Source organism: Acromyrmex echinatior, chromosome 8 (assembly GCF_024713525.1).
Source record: "Acromyrmex echinatior isolate Ae372 chromosome 8, ASM2471352v2, whole genome shotgun sequence".
Classification (NCBI taxonomy): Eukaryota; Metazoa; Arthropoda; class Insecta; order Hymenoptera; family Formicidae; genus Acromyrmex; species Acromyrmex echinatior.
In genome coordinates, this window is record NC_141859.1 from 12,051,551 (window position 1) to 12,072,990 (window position 21,440).

General features: G+C 31.8%; 1 protein-coding gene and 1 long non-coding RNA gene across 3 annotated transcripts in view; one reads left to right on the top strand and one right to left on the bottom strand.

Annotated features, from left to right (window-relative positions):
* Nucleotides 1-21,440, top strand: part of LOC147908772 (uncharacterized) — a 73,531-nt gene that overhangs the window by 48,641 nt on the left and 3,450 nt on the right. The gene's annotated exons all lie outside the window — the stretch shown is intronic.
* The window catches only part of Gycalpha99B (guanylate cyclase 1 soluble subunit alpha 2), a 28,111-nt gene continuing 8,240 nt past the window's right edge, over nucleotides 1,570-21,440 (bottom strand). For both annotated transcript variants that reach the window (XM_011056077.2, XM_087409071.1), the window contains exons 2-11: nucleotides 16,596-16,675; nucleotides 15,739-15,821; nucleotides 8,038-8,383; nucleotides 6,165-6,534; nucleotides 5,747-5,926; nucleotides 5,393-5,531; nucleotides 4,762-4,928; nucleotides 4,033-4,176; nucleotides 3,042-3,196; nucleotides 1,570-2,043 (exon numbers count right to left, since the gene is read on the bottom strand). In XM_011056077.2, coding sequence (XP_011054379.1) covers nucleotides 1,848-2,043; nucleotides 3,042-3,196; nucleotides 4,033-4,176; nucleotides 4,762-4,928; nucleotides 5,393-5,531; nucleotides 5,747-5,926; nucleotides 6,165-6,534; nucleotides 8,038-8,383; nucleotides 15,739-15,821; nucleotides 16,596-16,675 — 1,860 coding nt within the window. In that variant the 3' untranslated portion in view covers nucleotides 1,570-1,847. The remainder of the gene's footprint in view (nucleotides 2,044-3,041; nucleotides 3,197-4,032; nucleotides 4,177-4,761; nucleotides 4,929-5,392; nucleotides 5,532-5,746; nucleotides 5,927-6,164; nucleotides 6,535-8,037; nucleotides 8,384-15,738; nucleotides 15,822-16,595; nucleotides 16,676-21,440) is intronic.

The window sequence follows — 21,440 nt, forward strand, 5'->3', positions numbered from 1 at the left end:
TTATATATCCAATTATTTAATTTTATATAAATATTTTATTCCCGTAATTATTTATTTATAACGAGTTCTATTTAACTTTACGGGAATACGTGATCCTTTTTTTACACATGATAATGCTTGTTATTGAAACTTGACTTTCGTGTCACTTATTTTCATTATACTCTATTTCATTAGCTGTTCTAATTTTTCTTTTCTATCTTTTCATATATATTGTAATATCTGTATCATTCCGTGGTCCCGTTTCAGGACCTTTTATCAATTATTTCGCTCAGTGCCGAGCGTTTGATTACACGACATAGCTGGAAGGAACGATGTTTAATTTCTTCGTCTCTGTATAAATGGCACTATAGGAAACATTAAGGATACGCGAACAGAATGCTGGTGAGCGCAAACACACATAGAATACACACATAGACATGAGCGTACGTGCGTGAACAAACGAAGGGGCCGTTAGTGACAGTGGCTTTGTAAAACCACCTCCTAGCTTTCAGTTTTACAATACACGCCACCTCCCTTTTTGTATCCCCCGGTAAAACGATGCGCACGGTTACGTTAAAGCGGAAAGAGGCCGCGCTTTTCAATAAGCGAACTGCCGCTGCATCTCGCCGTGAAAACGGCACAATTAGTTATTACCGTGATCCACACAAACTGGCGTTATTATCTTAAAAGCTGCTACTTCGTACAACGGCCGGAAGTTTTCTCGAGGGAAAATGCTTCCGCGGAAAATTGAAATATTAGCGGTCCCATAAATCGCGCCTCGTAAATTCCGCTGCTTTCTTATACGAAAAATTGCACATTAGTCATTAATAAGTCAGCGTAATGCACTGTGTTGCGAAAAATTTCGCATTACTTCTCGTCGGGAGAAACGGATACGTGCAGTATTGATTATATTTATCATCCGAAAGAAAGAAACAGTGCACGGTTCATCTGATCTTGGATCTGATTTTTGGATTTTTCAAAATAGACGTACGCTTTTATGCAGTATGTATGTATGTACAAAAATAAAATACGTTATAAAATACCAATCTGATCCAAGTCTTATCTGAAAATAAACACTTGTTATAATAAAAAAGAAAGTAGAACATAATAAATGTAGCAGTTGTGCTGGAAGAGAATATGAAATGTATTTTATGAAGAAACAGAAAATAGTTTCCATAATTCACAGAAAGTATTGGCGATCTATTATTCCTTACAGAAATATAATACAGCTCAATTTATTATTTAAAGAAAGTAATTACTTATTTTAGGTATTGTTAGTATTGTTTTAGTGCTTTAGTATTCTACAAGAAATAATTAATTACTGCCTTTCAATAAAATAAATTGAATCAATTACAATAGATTTATGTAAAGAATTGATTTTGAATCCCTGACCTGATTTTGAATCAGGTGTGCATAAGATAGAATTGTCCTATAAAATTTTTTTTTTTTAGTATTATATATATATTTTGCTTTATAATTACGTATAAAAATAATAACTACACATTTGTAATTATTTAAATAATGTAAGAATCAAAAAAATTCGATCTGTAGACATTTTTAGGATAGGGTACCTTAAATAACACACAAATATAGAGTTTATGATAGAGTTTTACTTGTTTCTTATATTTAGTAGGTATATAACGATTACAATCTAAGGCTCTGCGTATAAATAGTATCCGCACAGGATCTCTTTCAATGTGTTCGTACACAATTAGCGCCATGCTTTTAATGTACCTTTAGTGCCAGCTTTGAGAGCTCATATACATCGATCGATTTGATAGTGTTGGGTGTGCCATCGCTATTATCGACGGTAATATCGTTAAAGTAACACACTGATCAACGGTAAACGTTCTCATATCGGAAGGTATCTACATATTGCTACTGATTCCGAGTTCCGTAATTGCAGCCTGAATATGCACGTCGAGAGATTCGCTCGCATTGACACTGCTATGCTGATACCCATTCAGGAAGTAACATGTGCCCGATACACTGGCTGGCATTCCCTTGGGTAGATTGTCTTTGGTCCGCGGTTCCAATATGAATCCCGATTTTTGTATTAAGCACCTGTAAATACATTTGCATACCGTGAATGATGGGTGTATATCGCTTCCTTACTTCAAAAGTGATATATCATAAAAAATAGTGGTTTTTAAATTATTATCACATAAATAAGTTATCCCCAGAAGTACCAAGCAGAAATTATTGAACAGAATATTTTAATTTTTTAGATTAATATCCGTTATATTTCTTGTGTAAAAAATAGGTTTTAAAAAATTTTTTTTACTTATTAATAATAATTGTGTCCATATACTGAAAATATTTGGTTTCTCATCACTTTTCTTTTTTATAGTAATGCGTTTGTTTGATCGAAATATTAATATTTCTAATATTAAGTAAACGTAGCCTTGTCAAAATCAATAAAACTATTAAAAGTGAATTAATTTAACCTTATAAAAAATCGTCACAACTCAAAAAGAGCGATATTCTTGAGGGTTGTCAAATGAAAGCGACAGAAATGACTGAATCATTTTAAGAATATATTTTTTTGTCAATGTTATTAGAGAGAGATTACACTGTTAAATCTAATGCTAAATTTAATCTAATGTAAGTCATCACTACTCCTACTAAATATTTCGTTATTTTATACTAAAATAATAATTAAATTCGATACTATATCATGTTAATTTGATATTATATAATGTCAAATTAACACTGTATTATATAACCATTGTTTTAGTACAAAATAATGATATAATTACATAGGAGCAGTGGCGATTCACATTAGGTTAAATTTAACATTACAGATTTAATCAATAATTTTTTATTAAATTGAAAAATAATTTTCCCTTTTTTGGGAAGTTTTCCTATAACACAGACATCCAAGATACGTCCTAAAGACATTCAGAAAACATCCCTAAGTCCTCTGATTGTCCTAAAGATATTCCCAGAACATCTGTCGGATAAAGTGTGCTATATATGTAATTTTTTTAATTGTATCACTTTTGAAGTAAAGAAGTGATATATGTTATACAAGAAGAGAGATATTTTGTCAAAAGACGTACAGGTACGTAGTTGGACTGACGTTGACACGAAGTGGTTCACTCGTGGATTCAAATTTATTCGCCAACGTGACGTTATGTCCAAAGAGACAGTATCTTGGCATTTTCTTACCAACAACTCCTGCCAACACCATCCCGGTGTGAATGCCGATGCGCATCTGATAGAATAAATAAGCAAGGCAATCTAGTAAGTCGACAACAGCTCAGTACGCTGCATATTGACGAATATAAAAAAGTTAGATGACAATCAGTAGAAAACATCAACGAGAAAAAGAAACATAACTTGCTTTAAATGTTAATGCAGTCGTGGATAGACCGCGTTTTCTTATATTTTCAAACCGGCCGCTTGTTGTCGTAGTTAAGAAATACTTTAAATGGAAAAAGTTTTAATAGCATTCAAGGCGAGAATAATAAACAACAAAGTGCTATGTAATAATCAGAAATAGGTATTTCTCAATTGAAAAACTTTGAAAGAAATATGACGTTTCCTGAGAAAAAGGGAGAGATTCGAGATTTGAGAGTTGAGAGTTGAAAAATTGTTCCAATTATTATTTTTAAATATGAATAAATAAAAAAATTCATTCATACAAAAATTATATTTTTAAAAATTAATAAATTTTATAAAAAAAACGTATTTGCAATGTTACTAATATAGCGACAAATATTACTGTACGCGATAAAATATTATATTTATAAAATTTCAGATTTGTAAAAATATTTCTCTGTATTTTAAAACATGGAACACAATGGTATATATCGTTTAATGTAATGTTTCCATTCCACTGTACACTGTTAACGTTTATATTTTATCGTGATGTGTTTTCTCGCTCAGTGTAATGGAAGTAGAAACGCTGGTTGTAATGTACCAAATTGCATAAAATCATAATAAAACTGCAAATGTTTGCTATGCTATTACTGTCGACGTTGCTGAAAGAAAATTGCATTGCATGTAATCACAATCTTATCTATAGTCGTGTAATCGTTAATGTAATACCTTTATTGGCTTGCCTTCGTGAGTCTGGTGATGAGAGCACGTTTGTATCATCTTTAGGCCCATCCAAGCAATTTGTTGTGCATGTGTATTGGTATTTCGATGAAGGCCACATGCAACGCAGTAGGCATCGCCGATTGTCTCTACCTGTTTATATAAGGAGAAAAGTAAAATCAATGCAATTTCCATTTACGTTCACACATAATAGTTGCTTTTATAGATCATGTTTGACATAATTAAAATTCTTCGATCAATTTAAATGAAAAAATATATTTTTCTACTCTATCGGTATTATATTATTTCTTGCTATTGTGGAAAAACAAAAGCCAACCATGATAAGATATTATTCAAGAGTTATATCCAGTTCTTTCGATGTCTCACAGATGGCAGCATCATACATTTTAGCAACTCGAGCGAGCTAGACTTATAACAAAACGATCGGTATTTGTAAAATACGGATTGATAAATAAAAGTACATTGTTAAAAAATACTTATCTTTTGCATGACAAATTAATAATTATTTTTTTAATACGTCGTGGAATATTTAAATACAATTTATCTTTTAATTCTTATTAATTTTAAGTTTCAAAAAGCGAAGGATGGATAGCTTTACTTGATTAATATAATTTGCAAATTAATAATTATATACTAAATATATATCATTTACTAAAAACATATCAGTTCATGTGATTTTATGTAAAAGCATTATTCCCAAGCGACTTGATAACGTACCTTATACACATCCAACTGACCACAGTAAAGATCAAATTGCTCGTATAAATTTTGAAGCATGTTGATGACCATCATTGGCGTTGTTGTAGCGCAGATGGATGTAAATCCGACTATGTCGCTGAACAGCATCGTGACGTCTGGATACGTTTTCGCCTCGATTGTCTCTCCTTTAAATATCAATATTAATCAATAAATTCTCACAAAATATATTCAAATTGTGCTGTAATTTAATAGTTATAAACAATACGAATTAATGCAAGTCTTGGTATTTATCTGTAATATTTATATGTGAATATATTATACAAAAACAAATATTCCAGTAAATGTCAACACATAACGTACCTGTTGTAATTTCACCCTCAACAATATAACTGTAATATAACACGTATATTATATTGCAATTAAATTGTTGAAAATTACAACTAACGTGAACCTTATATGTAACTCGGTTTGCTAAAATCAGTTCAGATGAAGGTAATACTTATAGTTTTTACAATTAATTATTTTTATTATTTAATTATTTCCATTTTTGTATGATCTTATATTACTTTGGAAAATAAAGAGAGAATCTTAAAAAAAGAAAATATTGCTGCATTTTAGAATCGAACATATTATAGATGCTGTAATTTACCCAGCCACAGACGTTTCGCAATATCCGGGGGAAATATAAGATGTAGGAGACTGACATTCTTTTCTCTTTCCGCATCGACTGCCAGGTTAGCTTCTTCTATAGAACTTTTCAATTTATCCATACGTCTCCTTAAGCCATCCTGAAAGAGGATTACGCCATTGTATTTTATGCGGATACGATAGTACGGAACATCGATCCGTTTCAAATATATTAAATGCAATGAATTGTGTATTATTCTACCGCAATGAAACAATAACAACCATTGATGACATAAAATAAATACGACTCAAGTTTTGTTAAATAATACGGGTGCTCGACTTATGGTCACATAAAACCGACCGTGAATTTACTCACCTGTGCTCTAGCTTGTTCGCCAACGAGTATAACGTCCCTTGTAGCGTCGTGAAGAGGGATATCAGAAATGAAAAGTCCTCGACCCGTTAAGCCCTCCAAACCGTTTAAAAACGGTGAGCTTACGAATAAAATTGAGTCTGATTCCGGACAGTGTACCATCTGACCCTTCATTTCCAAACCCTGTATCAAAACAGAGTTATTTTTTTTTAATCAATCTTATTAAATTACACGTACGTATTCGAACAAAATTGATAATCCACTTTGCATGCAAGAGGATTATCGTGAAATTAATTTATATTTCCTTGCATAATCTGTTTTTATTTACATGTTTGCGATTTACGATCGAGTAGTATAACGATCGAATTGGCAAGTGAGCAGATCATCTTATCTTACGTTAGCAATCATGTTATGAGCATACCTCCGCGGGATATTTATCGACGTCGTGCGGTCTCTGGAGGGTCAAGATAAACGGTGTATTCGCGCGCTTTAGGATCTCGTGAAAGGTCAGAGTGACGCCGTGGGGTCGTGTGAAGACGAAATACGTCGATATCCCCCTGCCGAGCCGGTTCAAGTGGTGTCCAAAAATCTTCATGAAGCCAACTCCGAGTTGCACGAGCTCCAACTGACGATCGACGACGAAGTGCCATGGGAACGCTTTGCAAAAGCTCGCTACCCCCATACGAAGGTCCGTTGCTGCGGTGGAGAGTGGACGGAAAGTGGATGACACTACGTCGCAGTCGTCGTCTACGCCCAGCTGTTCGCTGTAACGCTCTGGAGTAATCCGATATCTGCAATATTCGAGGTATAGATTCGAGGTGTCGTCCTTTCACGCAGAAGAAATACCTATTCAATAAGGGATCGACATCGATCGCACTTTTTCCGCATATATCAGAAGCAATATGCGCGTTAGGAGTGTCGTTTCAACGATATCACAGAACATTTCGCATATAAATACCAGGATTGAGCTTATACTCAACTTCTGCACTTATATGTATAGATATGTGTGAGGTAGGAAAGTCAACACTTGTTATGATGATTTAAAACAACCAGAGGCAATTACTACTGTTGCGCAGATAAATGTAACCAACACGGTGAAACGTTTAATTAAACTTGGAAATGTAAGCGATGTGCGGTGACAATGTTTTGCACGTCATTTACATGTTCGCGAGTTGATCTCATCCTTTCAGAATTAACGTGAGACTCGGCAGTACCGCACCTATCATCAAATATTTGCCACTGACGAGAATCAATATTTGTTCAAACGAAAGGTTTGTACTCTCACGTGCCCTGCCTTTGCCTATCTGCACGAATTACATTCTACTCACGTGACATTATTTCACTCGACGCGATTTGGTGAGCAAACATTATACAACATACAAAGATGTAGAACAATATAATAACATTTGATAAAACATTCGATATGTAATAATAACATTCGATAGAAAGATTCATATGTGTTTTCTTTTTTTTTTCGGTTTACCACAGTTTTGTAGTAACCGATGTGAATGAATACATTTTATGATTGAATCGAAATGGAAATTCTACGTAAATACGCGAATTATTTGCGTAAATGATGAATGATATACAAATAAATGCGTATAAATTATTTGCGTAAGGAATAATATTTGCGATGTTACGAAAGTCACTCGATAGCGATTATTAGAGTTTATGTCACAGCGTATTCATCAACTCTAAAATTTCATCATACGTCTGCTCTGCAGTCATCATTTATATTCATTTTATACAAAGACCTAATCACAGCTGAATTGAAAAATTTTGCCGAATATTGAAAAAGCCATAATCATGTTGTGCAATTGATGTTGTGCCACCAATTTTCGCCGTATTTCTCCAAATCGTATTTTCAGCGCTTGTGTCGCTTTGATTTCATATTTTTCGTTTCCCTCTCTCTTTCTTGTTCTTTCTGTTTTTATCGTTTTACGACGAGTAGTCATCGAATCCGAATTGAATTGTCGCTTTAAAGTGAGGTAACGTGGACCTTTGTATTCTTTGCCGCGGAAAACTCGCTCGCGCGTGACGTTGATAACAACTTTTACATTCTTCACTGAACACAAAGATAGACTAGAAAATTTTCTATATTTTTACTTTCGATAGCATCTTATCTAACAAGCTTACCAGTTTGAAAATCAAGTTAAAAAGAAACGGAAATTAAAATCTGTGGATGAGACTTAAGATCCTCGACGAAACAAAATAGTATATAAGGGAAAAAGATCGAGCTTGTCGATAAAATGAAGTGTAGTGGTAAAAGGCTTCATATTCATAAAAAGATTTACCTAAAAAATTTTGTGTTGTAAGGATCCGGCAGTATATACACGTCGGCTTTGTCGCTATAAAACTGCCTGGCTATGCCCTTCAAACTGCCCACCAGGAGATAGGCGATGGAAGGATGGTCGGTGGTAAAGTGTAGCTCCAACGCTTCCGGTGTGGCAATACACACAAACTCCGCCTCGGTATCCGATCCCGACTGATGCTGGACAACGTCGTTTACGCCGTCCAGTGTGGTTAAGAAAGCGGTCAGATCGTTCCCAAGGCAACGAAAGGCTCGCTCTAAGAGACCCACGCAAGCCCATGCGATCAGCTCCTGTCCGAGATGATCGAAAAACGCGTTCACGTCGACGTCTGCAAAAGTTCCATAAACATGAATTCGCCTTGAGGGAATTTTCGTCGAGTCACTCAAGAACCGTTTATTTCTTTCTTGGTGATATTCAGAGAACTAAGTTTTGTAAACTGTACATAAAGTATATACAGTGGCACGTCGTCTTAAAGTATATAAAGCAAAATCCTTACACAAAAAGTAGATTTACTGTAGATACTTTATTTATTTAAATAAAACTCTCTATATATATTTATCTTGAGGTAGCGAGACGGTAACGTGTATCTTCTTAGAAGTTCTTTTTTTTACTTTTTGCGGAATTATAAATGGTTTATCTTCTTTATACTTTTATATTGAAAATCTCTGAATGTTTAACATGTCGAATACTAAAATCAGTGCATTTGAGAATTGCAAGCGAATCTCGCGGGATCGATAATACATGCCGCGTTTCAACTCTGTTAAGCCTGGTATGTTCGGGTCCCTTGCAAATCCGGAAATAGATGCGGTGAGCAAGGGCTGCTTTAACGATCCCGTAGGTATTATTTTACATCAAATGTCGTTACGAAAACATGGTAATTATAATAACGCTCCGTGTGATATTATATACTCCTGGTTAATCATTCGGATTATATCGCATTTCAGTTTTTATGATATTCTGAAATTTGCTCGATATTCATTGATATCTGCTTTTTTTTTAAGCAGATTTTTGGCTAATATTTATTGATACCTTTTTTTTAGCTTTTTTCTGATTTTTGACGAATAAGCGTCGATCTAATAATGTCCTCAAAGCTTTACAGTAATCGCGTCATTAGCTGATAAACATAATAAATCACACGATAAAATATTGCAAATACCTGATCGCGATCAATGATATAGGATAATATGTTACCCGGAAATGGAAATATTATCTGTGATTTATGTGTATATATTTACGCTGCGATTAATCCGGAAGCGCGGACGAAGAAATTTTCGGTTAGAATTTTCTAGGTCACGGCGATACGCGAGCGAAATAAGCGACAGCCTGTCTACGTTATTCCCGTATGAATTCGCTGAATGCTTTCTTTTTCTTTACATGATATCATAAATTCTGGCAGTAAACAGTTTTACTGTTCGATGTTGCGAAATGTCGGACGTATAGTTTGTCGTATAGACTCTTCGTAAGTCAATCTTACAAATGGCCTAATGTACTGTATATCTTTGGTGACAGCGGGGGTCTTAGAGTTTCTCTCGAGATTGCATTACGTTGGTACGAGAAGTATCTTCTATGCTCCGGTAACCACAGCAACAACTATTTCCTGTCGCGTATACGAAATGCGAAGTGATCGCGTTGCTGGCGAAAGAATGTAAAGGAGTTCTGGGTCACAAGGGAGGAAATAGTATATGGCTTATGCTGACGATTTGTCTCACTGTGAATCCTTATGAGCAAAAATATATGTTTTCCGCTTGCTTGACAAACGGCAGTGCGTATTTGTCAACGACGATAAGCGCAGTTTATACGTGCATCGCTCAACGCTGCTGATAGACCACAGCCACGGGAAAATTTAATGGCCCGATAATTTTCTAACGGCGTAAATATATGAAATGCGAAATAAATAGAGAAAAATTAAATTCATTAACAATCTCGTTTATTAATCATATGCTATATTAAATATTTTCAAAGCTATTCCTGTTTATGCTCACGTGTACAATGTATTGGATCGCATTAATTGCATTAAAATACGCGGCCTGCGCTTTTATCAGTGAACTTCGATATTCAAGGGCTGGCGTAATTGTTAACGCGGGGGAAAGAGATTCCACCAGGATGGCAATTTCTTTACGGTGTACGCCTTTATGGTGTACGTGCACGCCTAGAAAAAAAAGAGATCGCAACAGGGCGATTTTGTTTGAACTTGAAAGTACCATGCTACGCTACCCTTGTCCTTTTTTTTTTCATAGATTACATGCTTGGATACGAAGATCACTTCGACCGAGAATACGAATATGTTACTATCGTCGTCAAAGGAGCGTCTTGACGCAGGAGATAAGTTGGCGATATATTTAACAGGAAACCGCCACAGTGCGTTACACGTTTTATGGCGGATAAACAGGCGTTTCACATAATCGCTCACAGTGTGCTCACAGCACGATGCACCATTCTCTAATGTGGTTACGTAACATCACGCGTCGGGTTTATTGCATTAGGGCACCGTATTTCTAAGTTACGACCACTAAATTCCGTTCGCGAGATATACGTTTTACGTTACCAGACTATTAGTCACAAAGGGCACATTACTCGAACGACGACCGTTGTCTTCGGCAAACAGACCAGGGGTGTCCCATTCATGAGTTCCGATGAGGAAGTCAGATCCGAATACATTGCATGCACATATCGATTGTTCGTGATGATTAATGGGACGTTTCTGAAGCATACTCCACTGTAACTACAGTACTCGACGACCGAACGTAAATTGGGTTAATATGCGCTCAAAGATGAAGGATTATGGAAAACCATCTGACAACAACGTCCCTGTCAAGCAGCATTTACCCTTGAGTTTCTTTGATAATCGAGATCTATGACTGTCCGTTAACGAATTTAAAGTGTGTGCTACCAAATAGCATTGACTTGCATACAATTATTAATGAATTGTTGAAGAGCTTTTCAAATAATAATTCCAAATAGTTCAAAATTTTTCAAGCGACAATTCCGAACAGTTAAAAACTTTTTTCTCTACGTACAGTGAATGCAAAAGATAATTGTATAGGGGAGATTTTATAAAAAAGTTTTATTTGTTTTAAAAAATAAATATTAATTAGCAATTTATTAATAAAAAGTATGTTCCGTCCTAACATAAATTTCACAATAATAATCGTACTTAGAAGCTAAATTTTTCAACTATACGAATATTTTTTGTGTGTCCAAATAATAAAATTGTTTATTTTCTCTTTTCGTAGATAATACATTTTAATTATTACATCTTTTTAGATAAACTTTTAAAAATCTATTTTGTTCTTTGTTAATATATTGTTAATTAATGTTTCTTTGAAAAAAAATTTTTTTTAACATCTTTCTGTACGAATAGTTTTGCACTTACTATATTACATTACAAATAAAAAGGACATATTATTTAGATATATTTAGCATATATCGATAAATATAATTCATTAATGCATATTAAAAATAGAAAATGATTATATGTGTAGCGTGTATGCCACAGTAAAATGTTTACACTTTACTAATCAATATATACATTATATATATTATAATTTCAAATTTGATAAGTAAATACATTCATAAGCAATAAAATTTGAACATTTGTAAATTTAGTAAATGTTTCCTGTCAGATTCGTTTGTTTTAGACAAAAATCAAATAAATATAATTATTGATTCTTTAACTAACATAACTAAATTGAATAATTATCGTACTTGCATTTACACTGTTGGAAAATTTGTATTAAATTTAATGCATTTCACATGTCCAAAACGGTTTATTGAAATTTATATATTAATTAAACATAAGATGAATATGTTAGAAGGGAACACAAATATTATTTAAGTAGATAAATCGTGGAAGCATATTTTTTTCAGTAAAATTAACATTTACGATATGTTAATATATAGATAGATTTTATTTATTTATTTCAAAATGTATTTTAAAACATATTATTTTTATGTTATTTGTTAACTTACTCATAAATTGTGCTATTTTGATACTAAGAAACATTAAATATAAATTTAACACAAACTATTTAGGTAACATAATTATACATTATATTAAATATGTTAAAGTTAAATTAAATATGTATATATGTAAATTCTGCGAAGACATTTGAAAAGACTATTATATGATACCACTGGTTACGATTGCCAGCAATAAACGAATATTCTGAGAGGTAACTAACTTTCTGAAGAGACTTTAATAACCTTACTTCTTTCCAAAGAGTATGACTTGCTGATTTCAATTAGCATTCTGAAATATGCTGGTTCCGGGTGTGCGAGCACTATGCGTTTGTCGTTTCAAGATTGATCGCAAATAAACTCAACGTAGTTTGCGAACTTTTCAAAGACACCGTGAATTTCAAATACTTACACGTGCATATTGTACAAAATTAATTATCTTTAATAAGCATGTTTATAATTAATTATTAGAAGTGCAAAAGGATATACTACCTAGAAATGATTAATGATAGGAAAATTTCTAATTATAACTTGTGCGCTGTGTTATTAACAAAGTGAAAACATGAACTAATAATAATAATACTATATAATAATAATACTATATTATGCTCCTGAATGTTATTATACATTATATTCCAATGAAACTGATCTTACATTTCTATTCCGCTATTGAATTAATTCTTCTATACTTTCTTTTCATCTTTACAAATTACATTAAAGATTTTACGATCTTACATGCTATAGTTTATTATGTTATTGACAAAATAAAAACGTAAACTAATAATAATTATAATAATAACATAGTAATAATAAATATATAAATATAATAATAATAAATTACATGATCTACACATTATAATTTACTGCAGTATACATTATTATTATCATTATTAGTTTAACTTGTTACTTTGTTAATAACGTAGTAAATTAAACGTAAACTATAATAATAATAATAATACACACTACAATTTACTGTAATAATAAAAACATTTATATACAGCTTACTGTGTGTATGCATTACTATTATTATTATTATTATTATTATTATTAATTTATATCATTAATAACGCAGTAAACTGTAATGTGCAAGATCATAAATTTTCAATGCTTATAACGATGAGAAGGATAACAGAAGTATTGATTAAATCGTAGAACAGATATGTACAAAACCGGTAAAATTATATTAATATAATGTATAATAACATTGAGAAACATGATTCTATTTCTATTATTATTCAAAGTCAGATCTATAACTCATAGAACGAACTTTTATTTCCGATAAGAAAATCGAGGGGCAAGCTAAGGCGGAATAAAATTTTTCGTTTCTCCTTGCCACTACTTTCTATATACAATCTATGAAATATTCAGTCTTGCCTCGCGCGTCTCTCGTTCCACTTCCAAAGACTCAGCAGTCTCAACTGAATTCGCCAGCCTACGGGTGGTCCATTTATAATATAAGATTATCTTTACGGGACTATGAAGTGACAAGAAAGACAAATTCGAAAAGAACTGACGTATTTCTTGAATCTTGACGCAGAAGGAAAAAGCATTTCGCTTTGTCGTAGCATGTAAGGTTGAATCAATAAGGCGCTGTTTGCGTGCATAAGATAAGACCCGCGATATAACGGCGGATCGCATCTTGGGCATGATTTTCCATGAGACCGGGTTCATCTAGTTCATTAATCTTTCGGAGTACGTATTACCTATCTGGAGATTCCTTCGTTAACACCAGGAAACCTCCACACATAGTCACCTATTTATGTATTCTATCTATATCGCAACAGCGTCGTCGTTAAAATCATATCGAATCGTGTGATTGAAATATCGATAAAGGTATTTCAGCACCTAATAGTTTCTAATCTCTGATAGTAATAAATATCGGAATTCCAATACATGAGTTTATAAAGCCTGATTAAGCTATATATAGAAACGAATAAGAAAAGAAATTAATAAAATTTTTTAACATCTTAACGCAACATTTGCACAAACAAGCGTAAAACAATTTTTAAAAAATTATTTATTCGTAAGATGTCTGCACATTTAAAGTTATTTAAAAGAGTTTGGCATTAACTACGTTACTTTCCAAAAATAATATTATTGTTAGTTTTTTCTTTACACAAATTATCCTCGTCGCTACATTTCGAATTGAAATAAAAAACTGCATGTAGCAGACAGAATTAAAACGTAGGATGAAATTAAAATATTATCATACGACGCCAGATTGCACGTCGCTATGCAGTTGCTAGGGAAGAAGTAGAACGCGTAACCAAGGATCCGACGAACACATTTAGTAAAGCTGGAATAATTTGAATGTGAAGAAGAACTGCCTCGCCCCGAGCTTTATTTGTAACGACAGCAACGTTCACGGCCCACATATTTTAATTTCTATTACAAGTGTGCATGAAAAATGACATCTTTTTTTTATAGACATTTCGTAATTTTTATATTGAATTCTGTCGTTTGTAGGTAACTTTGTTGATTATCATTGTGTCAAAATTTTATCTTTATTGAAAAAAATCCATTAATTCTTTTGACAGGTAACGACAATAAAAGTGCGAATTGAAAAAAAAGATATTGCACCAATTATACTTAATTGATGGATAGCATTGTTACTGTCTTGATTACTGGATATTTCATTTGAAACGTGGTAAATATCGATTGGATCTTTCACGCTAGTTTTTCTATTTATTCAATTAAAAACTCGGTCAAACCTGTATTAACGGATTCTCGCGTTATCAGCTGTCCAGCAAAACCGAAGCGGACAATGGTGCTTAAGATATAATTATGAAAAAAAGATAACATATAATAACATAAAAGTAATGTTTGGTGTTAACAGAAAATAATTCCAAATTAACTTCTACTTATTTGAACAGAGCGATTAAAAATTGATTAATATATTCGATGTTGGAATTAATATTCTAAAGGAGACTTCATAAAATTTTATATTCTTCTTTTATAACAGTTCTTTCAACCGTGTAAAGATAATTAATCGACATTTCTGCCTTATTATAAATTATATTTAAAAAGATTTATTTATGTAAAAGATTTATTTATGCTAAAATAATACGTAAAACATCCTTAATTACATAAAGAATGCTTCAAGTAATATTTACATAAATAAATTTTTTCAAATATAATATAATTATATTTTTAAAAATATAATTTACGTTATTTATAATGTAAAATAAGGCGGGAATGCTGAGTTATTATTTTTGGAAACGAATAAGAAAAGAGAGATATCATAAAATTTTTATTTTAAAAGTTACGTGTCTCTCGTACAATTTCTCTTCATTCTGAAAATATTAACATAATTTGGGTAATACCCTGAACTTTTTTTCAAGTAAATAATGTGATGTAATAAGTTTCCTTAATTGGTTATGATAGATTTATGATAATCAACGTATAAAACTGGATTTAAACTAATTGTAAACGGACGAACACGAACACAAACACGGAATGAACAAATTACTTTAATGAACGCGAACGATGCCCCGCAGCGACAAGTTGTTTGGTTTTAAAATTCTTTCCGTTACGAAGTAATTATTAAATAATAGTTTATTGTATCGTGGAAATAAATAAAGTAAATGTGATTTTAAGAAAGAAATGCAGTAAATGTGATTTTAAGATTTATTCAACGTTATGTTAAATAGCCTTTTTTGTTTATATATAACAGACGTCTATTTGGTTTATTATTATTATTTAATTATAAAAATTATGTTATCTTACCACAATCATAATTTAGTGTCTCGTAAATGTCTTCCAGTAAATTATAGTTTTCCTCCTCTTCAACATTACTTAAAAGTTTTTCTCTGAAAAATAAAAAAATATTTTATTGTTGAAAATCATACATATTTAATTTAGGTAGAAATTAAAAATACGTTAACATTAATTATTACCAATAAAAACTTGATTTAGATTTTTATGTTTTACATTTATTACATTAGTTTTTACTAATGCAGAATTTTTATCAAAATTTACATTAATTAGTACATTAAATAAACAGAAAAATTTATATTAATAAGATGTTAATAAATAGAACTACTTTTACTCGCATATCAGTATACATTCTCTCTCTCTCTCTCTCTCTCTCTCTCTCTCTCTCTCTCTCTCTCTCTTTCTCTCTCTCTCTCTCTCTCTCTCTTTCTCTCTCTCTTTTGTCTAATTAAATTTTAATTAAATGAATTATATACAATGTAACCTTCTTTACTTTGATTTTAAACTACAAATATTACTATACTAAATTAAATTATTTAATTATATTACATGGCATACAGATTTTCTTACTTAATATATTTATAATCATTAGATTTCTTTGACAATTTCATATAAAATATAATAAATATTATATTACATTTTGTATATTTTGTACAATTAAAAATGTTACGTAGAGATACGACTGTGTTTACTAGTATATGCAAAAAGTTTTCGAGTTTAATAAATTAAATATCCAACAATGTGAAAAAGTTAATTTACAATATTAAAAATTGTTTCATAACAATGTTTCATTCAATTCCTTTTACTTTTTCACAGACTATCTGCATAACAAGCACAATAGAGAAAATATTTTTAATGAATGTACTTACAAAGACGATGTTGTCGACGTTGGAAGAGGTACTTCATGTTTATTTAATAGAGCTTCTAACGCCATAGTCACCACTTCGTTCTACAATAAAAATTAAGATTTCAAAAATAATTATAAAAGAGCAAAATTAATTATTGAATTAAAATAAATTATTTCTAATTGCGCTGTTTTATGTGTCAATATATCTAATTAAGTTTTACCTAAAATTAATAAAATATTTGAAATAATTAATATTTTTAATGTCCTTGGCAAATATAATGACATTTTATAACTTGTGAAAATAATATACAAAATTTTGTTTAAAGAGATGTAATAAAAACTAATATTAAGCTCTCTTGTTTGTTATAAAGTACTCTAAACTATTTAGAACATATTACATTTAACAATATTTCAATGCAATATGTTTTACGCATGAACATGCTGCAAAAAATTTATTCATGCAAAATACATAATTCACTGCTGTATACTGTGGTAATAATTTCGAACTTTTATCGAATAAAAACTTCGGTGAAGTCTGTATAAAGGTTTTTCTTTATAAAACGCATATTGGAAGATTAATATTCTCATGCACACGGATCATGCATCAACGTAGCGAGACTAAATTATATAAAGTCCGATTTAACGATGTACACGAGTGCGTGTGATTCGACAATCGTTGTGTAGCAATAATCCGATAGTTATTATGCGATGCCTACATTTTCGTTGTAAATTACAGCCTGCGTTTTACACCGAGAATTATGGCACCATTTAGAACGCTCGTATGGGCAATTCTTCTCAAGAGAATAGTGCTTGGTGCACTCATATGGGACATTACTCCAACCACATGACCTTCATTCATTACATAACGTTGTTAGAGTTTGTTAAGTTATTCTCTAACTTAGTTCTCGCATGGATTCAAACTAAGTTACGATTAATATTATGTTAAATGGCAATTAATAGTGGCTAACTAGATGTATGCTAACAACTATTACACTTAGGAATTGTGCAAAATAGGAGAATCATAGACTGTGGCTCCTATAAGGCTGTTTCAACACTTAACAAAATTATATTATATATTGAATACTGAAAGCTTTCATTAATTCTGTAATGTAATACTTTAGTATACAATATAACGCATGATAAATTGCATAAGATGAGACACAATCTCTACACAATATTCTTCGAGCTGTTAATTTACTTATTATAATTATAATTGAACGCATTACATTTTTAATTGCGTAACAAAACTCCTTTAGAAAATGGCAGCAGAGATAAATTACTGAAAACTTTTGTATCTCTAGAAAACTGAGAAATTCATGTATCAACACATTATCTCTGTATTTATAAATGATACTATGAAACTTGATGTTGGTAAAAAGAAAGAGAGGTCTCTTTCATTTGAATATTCTGTTTCACGTATTCATTTGATACATAACAATTTGTCAAAATGATATCCGACAAATGCATTATCCACTAACATTGACAGATGATATCCATTTACATTGGCACATTGCGAGAAATGGCATTTAAAGTAATCAATAACTTACACAAGTAAAATCATTTTTATTCAACAATTTTGTTGGATATACCGATATATTTATTAATTTGCAAAATTAATTATATGAAATATGTGTAACAGTACAAATTTTTCAAACTGAATAAAGCGACGTTATTAATGCAAATTACTTATGACCCAAGATTATCATAACAAAGACATTTTGATATAATCTATTACAGCGTACAATTTTAATATAATCTATTACAGCACACAGTTAAGTCTTAAATGTTAGTTTAGCGGAACATGAATTATGTATAATAGCAGCGCTTATTAATAATTGATTATAATCTACACTAGGAATTAGATCAGGGATGATTCTGCGGAAAATCAGGATATAACAAGCTAATCTTCTTTGCGTATTAACATTTCTTGTTGTGTGTATACGTCATGAGAATTATAATAATACGAATTAAATATACTAGTACAAAGTATACAAAGAACAGGAGATTAGGATTATATTTTAGATGTTAACATATAGTGAACTATGTATTATGGCGCCGTCGATTTCAGGCTCATTGTTTCCAGCCACGTTGAATTCACCGCATCTTAATTTTCAACTCGTCTCTGATGATAATATAATAAACAAACTGATATAATGAAATTATGTACACAAAAAGGAGGAAAATAGGTAAAGCGGTCTAATTAATACTTTGCGTATAAGTAGTTAAATTATTTTCCAACTTTCCAGAGACAGTTACCCTCTTAACAGAATAAAATAAATATAAAATTTTATGAGTTATTATCTCGTGCGATTAGACTAAGGCTAAGTGAAAGAATATATGGAACATTTTAATTCAATTATAAATCGATTGACCTATTTGTAAGGGGCATAAGATAGCGCTTTCAAAAATGTTTCTTTCCTCGAAAGCTTTTACGGAAACTATAAAAACATTTCGTAAATATATTTTTTATAGAAGACAAAAGAGAAAAATACAATAGAAATTTGGCAATGCAAAATGTTATTCAACCAACACCTCGATAGTCATATTCCAATTGGAGCCAAAATCGATAGGAAGTCGCTCTAGAATGTGGAAGGTCATTCAAATTGTTTGTGGGAGGACAGTCATGCGAATTGACGTGTTTGTCAGTTCATGCAGTCGTAGGAAGTATTAGATTGTTTATTATTAAAAATGACTACATCGCCAAATAATTTTGAACAATTTCTATTTAAAACTCAGCTGTATTAATTATTTTTGCAGCAAAATAATTAATAATTATTAATATTTTATATAACTATTTTCTCGTATAAAAGATTTTTCGTATTATATTATTTTACACTTTGTTATAATCTAATCTGATTATCATAAAAAAAAAGAAATAAAAAATAAATAGTTTTAGTGATGACATTTCAGAATTATGTTATAATTGTATCCAGTGCTGAAAGAACTGCCGTATCATTGCTGAATATCCTCAGTTAATATTTTTATAGCACAGAAAGTCGGCCATCTATTATACTACGCTAGCTTTGAGAAATCAAAGTAAGAGCTTTGCAAGAGGTCCTTAAGTGACTTAATACGTGGAGATTCCTTTTTATTTTTGCATTTCAAGTACTTTACAGCGTGATAGCGGCCGCAACGAGATTCTCACGCGAGATTCTATCTCTCTAGCGTTAGTACAACCAATATTTCTATTTTGTCGAGCACTTTCGCATGCTGGAAATATTCATAAAGGTTTGTCGTATGAAAGAGAAAGGAAATGAATAATAGGGAACAAATTACTGACGGAGCAGTATGTAAAAGCGAATGAAACAATACAAAGCCTTGAATTAATATCTAATTTATTTTATTTCTCATAAACGCTTGTCTAATATTTTTGCCGCGGAAAATATTGTGAATCGCAATATTCATTGTTTCATAAAGGTATAAAATAATGCTTTATGCACTTGTTCAATTTTGACAAGGCAATATAAATTACGATGCACATATGTCTGTCACAACTGTACACACACAAGCTTCACAATTCTCTGGTAAAACTTCTGTATATATACATATACATATATATATATATATGTCTCGAGCGAAAATATTTCTTCGCGTTTAGAAACTTTACAAATTTACACTTTAAGCAACTTCTGGCAAAATCATATTGATGTTGAAGCTGCGGACATTTTGTTGCGGGCATGGTTGCACTTTCGTCACGATGCGTATCGACGCAATTCCACAAGTAGGAGGAAAACTTGATTTCCATCAATTTAACTAAGTAACGAAGTTTCTGTCGCGTCCATCCAATTCATCGAGTGAAATGGATCTCCGTGTCGAACCGGTCACCATAAAGCTTGTCTCTACCGACGTGTCATTCACGGTAACAATGATTAGTCGCGGGCGTTCTCTGAAATTCACGATACGAATGCAACGCGTTTTTTATACAATTTCGTTTTTGCGTATTCATACGGTGGGATATTGCATGGGTTAAAGCAAAGTATACCAACCGAGAAGAGCAATCCACCATATTGTCCTACTGTAATCTACGAAATATTAAACCGTATAATAGATACAGACCGTCTGTTGAATGGCATAGTTTAATTACTTTTGGCGGGGCACACTGAATGTTCGTGCTACTGCAGATTGCTCGAGTAACCTAGTTGTATTTTCCGTTAGCTAAGCTCATTTGTGTATTATTATAGAGAAATAACCTTAATGTTACACCTTAACATTCTGATCGGTAATAATCCCAATTATTTAAAAAAATGTATTATATCTCTATATATAAATATGATATTCTTCTTCCTTTTCTGTTCTAAAAATAAGCACAGGCTACCTTATATTTGTTATATCATTAAACATTTTTCTTTGCGAAAGATAGTCTCTTGTTGTGAGGAACCCCAGCTTCTCATAAAGCACTCTAGTTTGTTACTACAAAGCGCAAAGGGACGCTATACTCGAGAAAATAGAATGACGAGAAAAAGGATTAATCTCGTGCACGTCCCTGACGTAAAACGTATCTAACGTTTCTTTAATGAAGATCCGACAGCTTGGTAAAAACGTATGCCACGTGGTTAAATTAAGATACACTGAATATCTTTTCATTTTGCGGAAATGACCGCGTAGTCTTATGAAGCTCGTGTTTTTATAAATTCGACCGATGCACAATATTTTTAGCAGCCATTTTCATCAAGAAAGGAATTCTTGAATACAATGTGCTGATGCAACTTATGCACATTGAAAGTCGAAGGAAATACTGCAGACAATGCAGACAATGCAGAGAATACATACATTTGTGAAATAATGAACAAAATTTTATTCTCTACAGCATACCAAAAAATTGCCGAAGAGGAACAATTGCATCAAAAAGATATATCTCTACATGAAG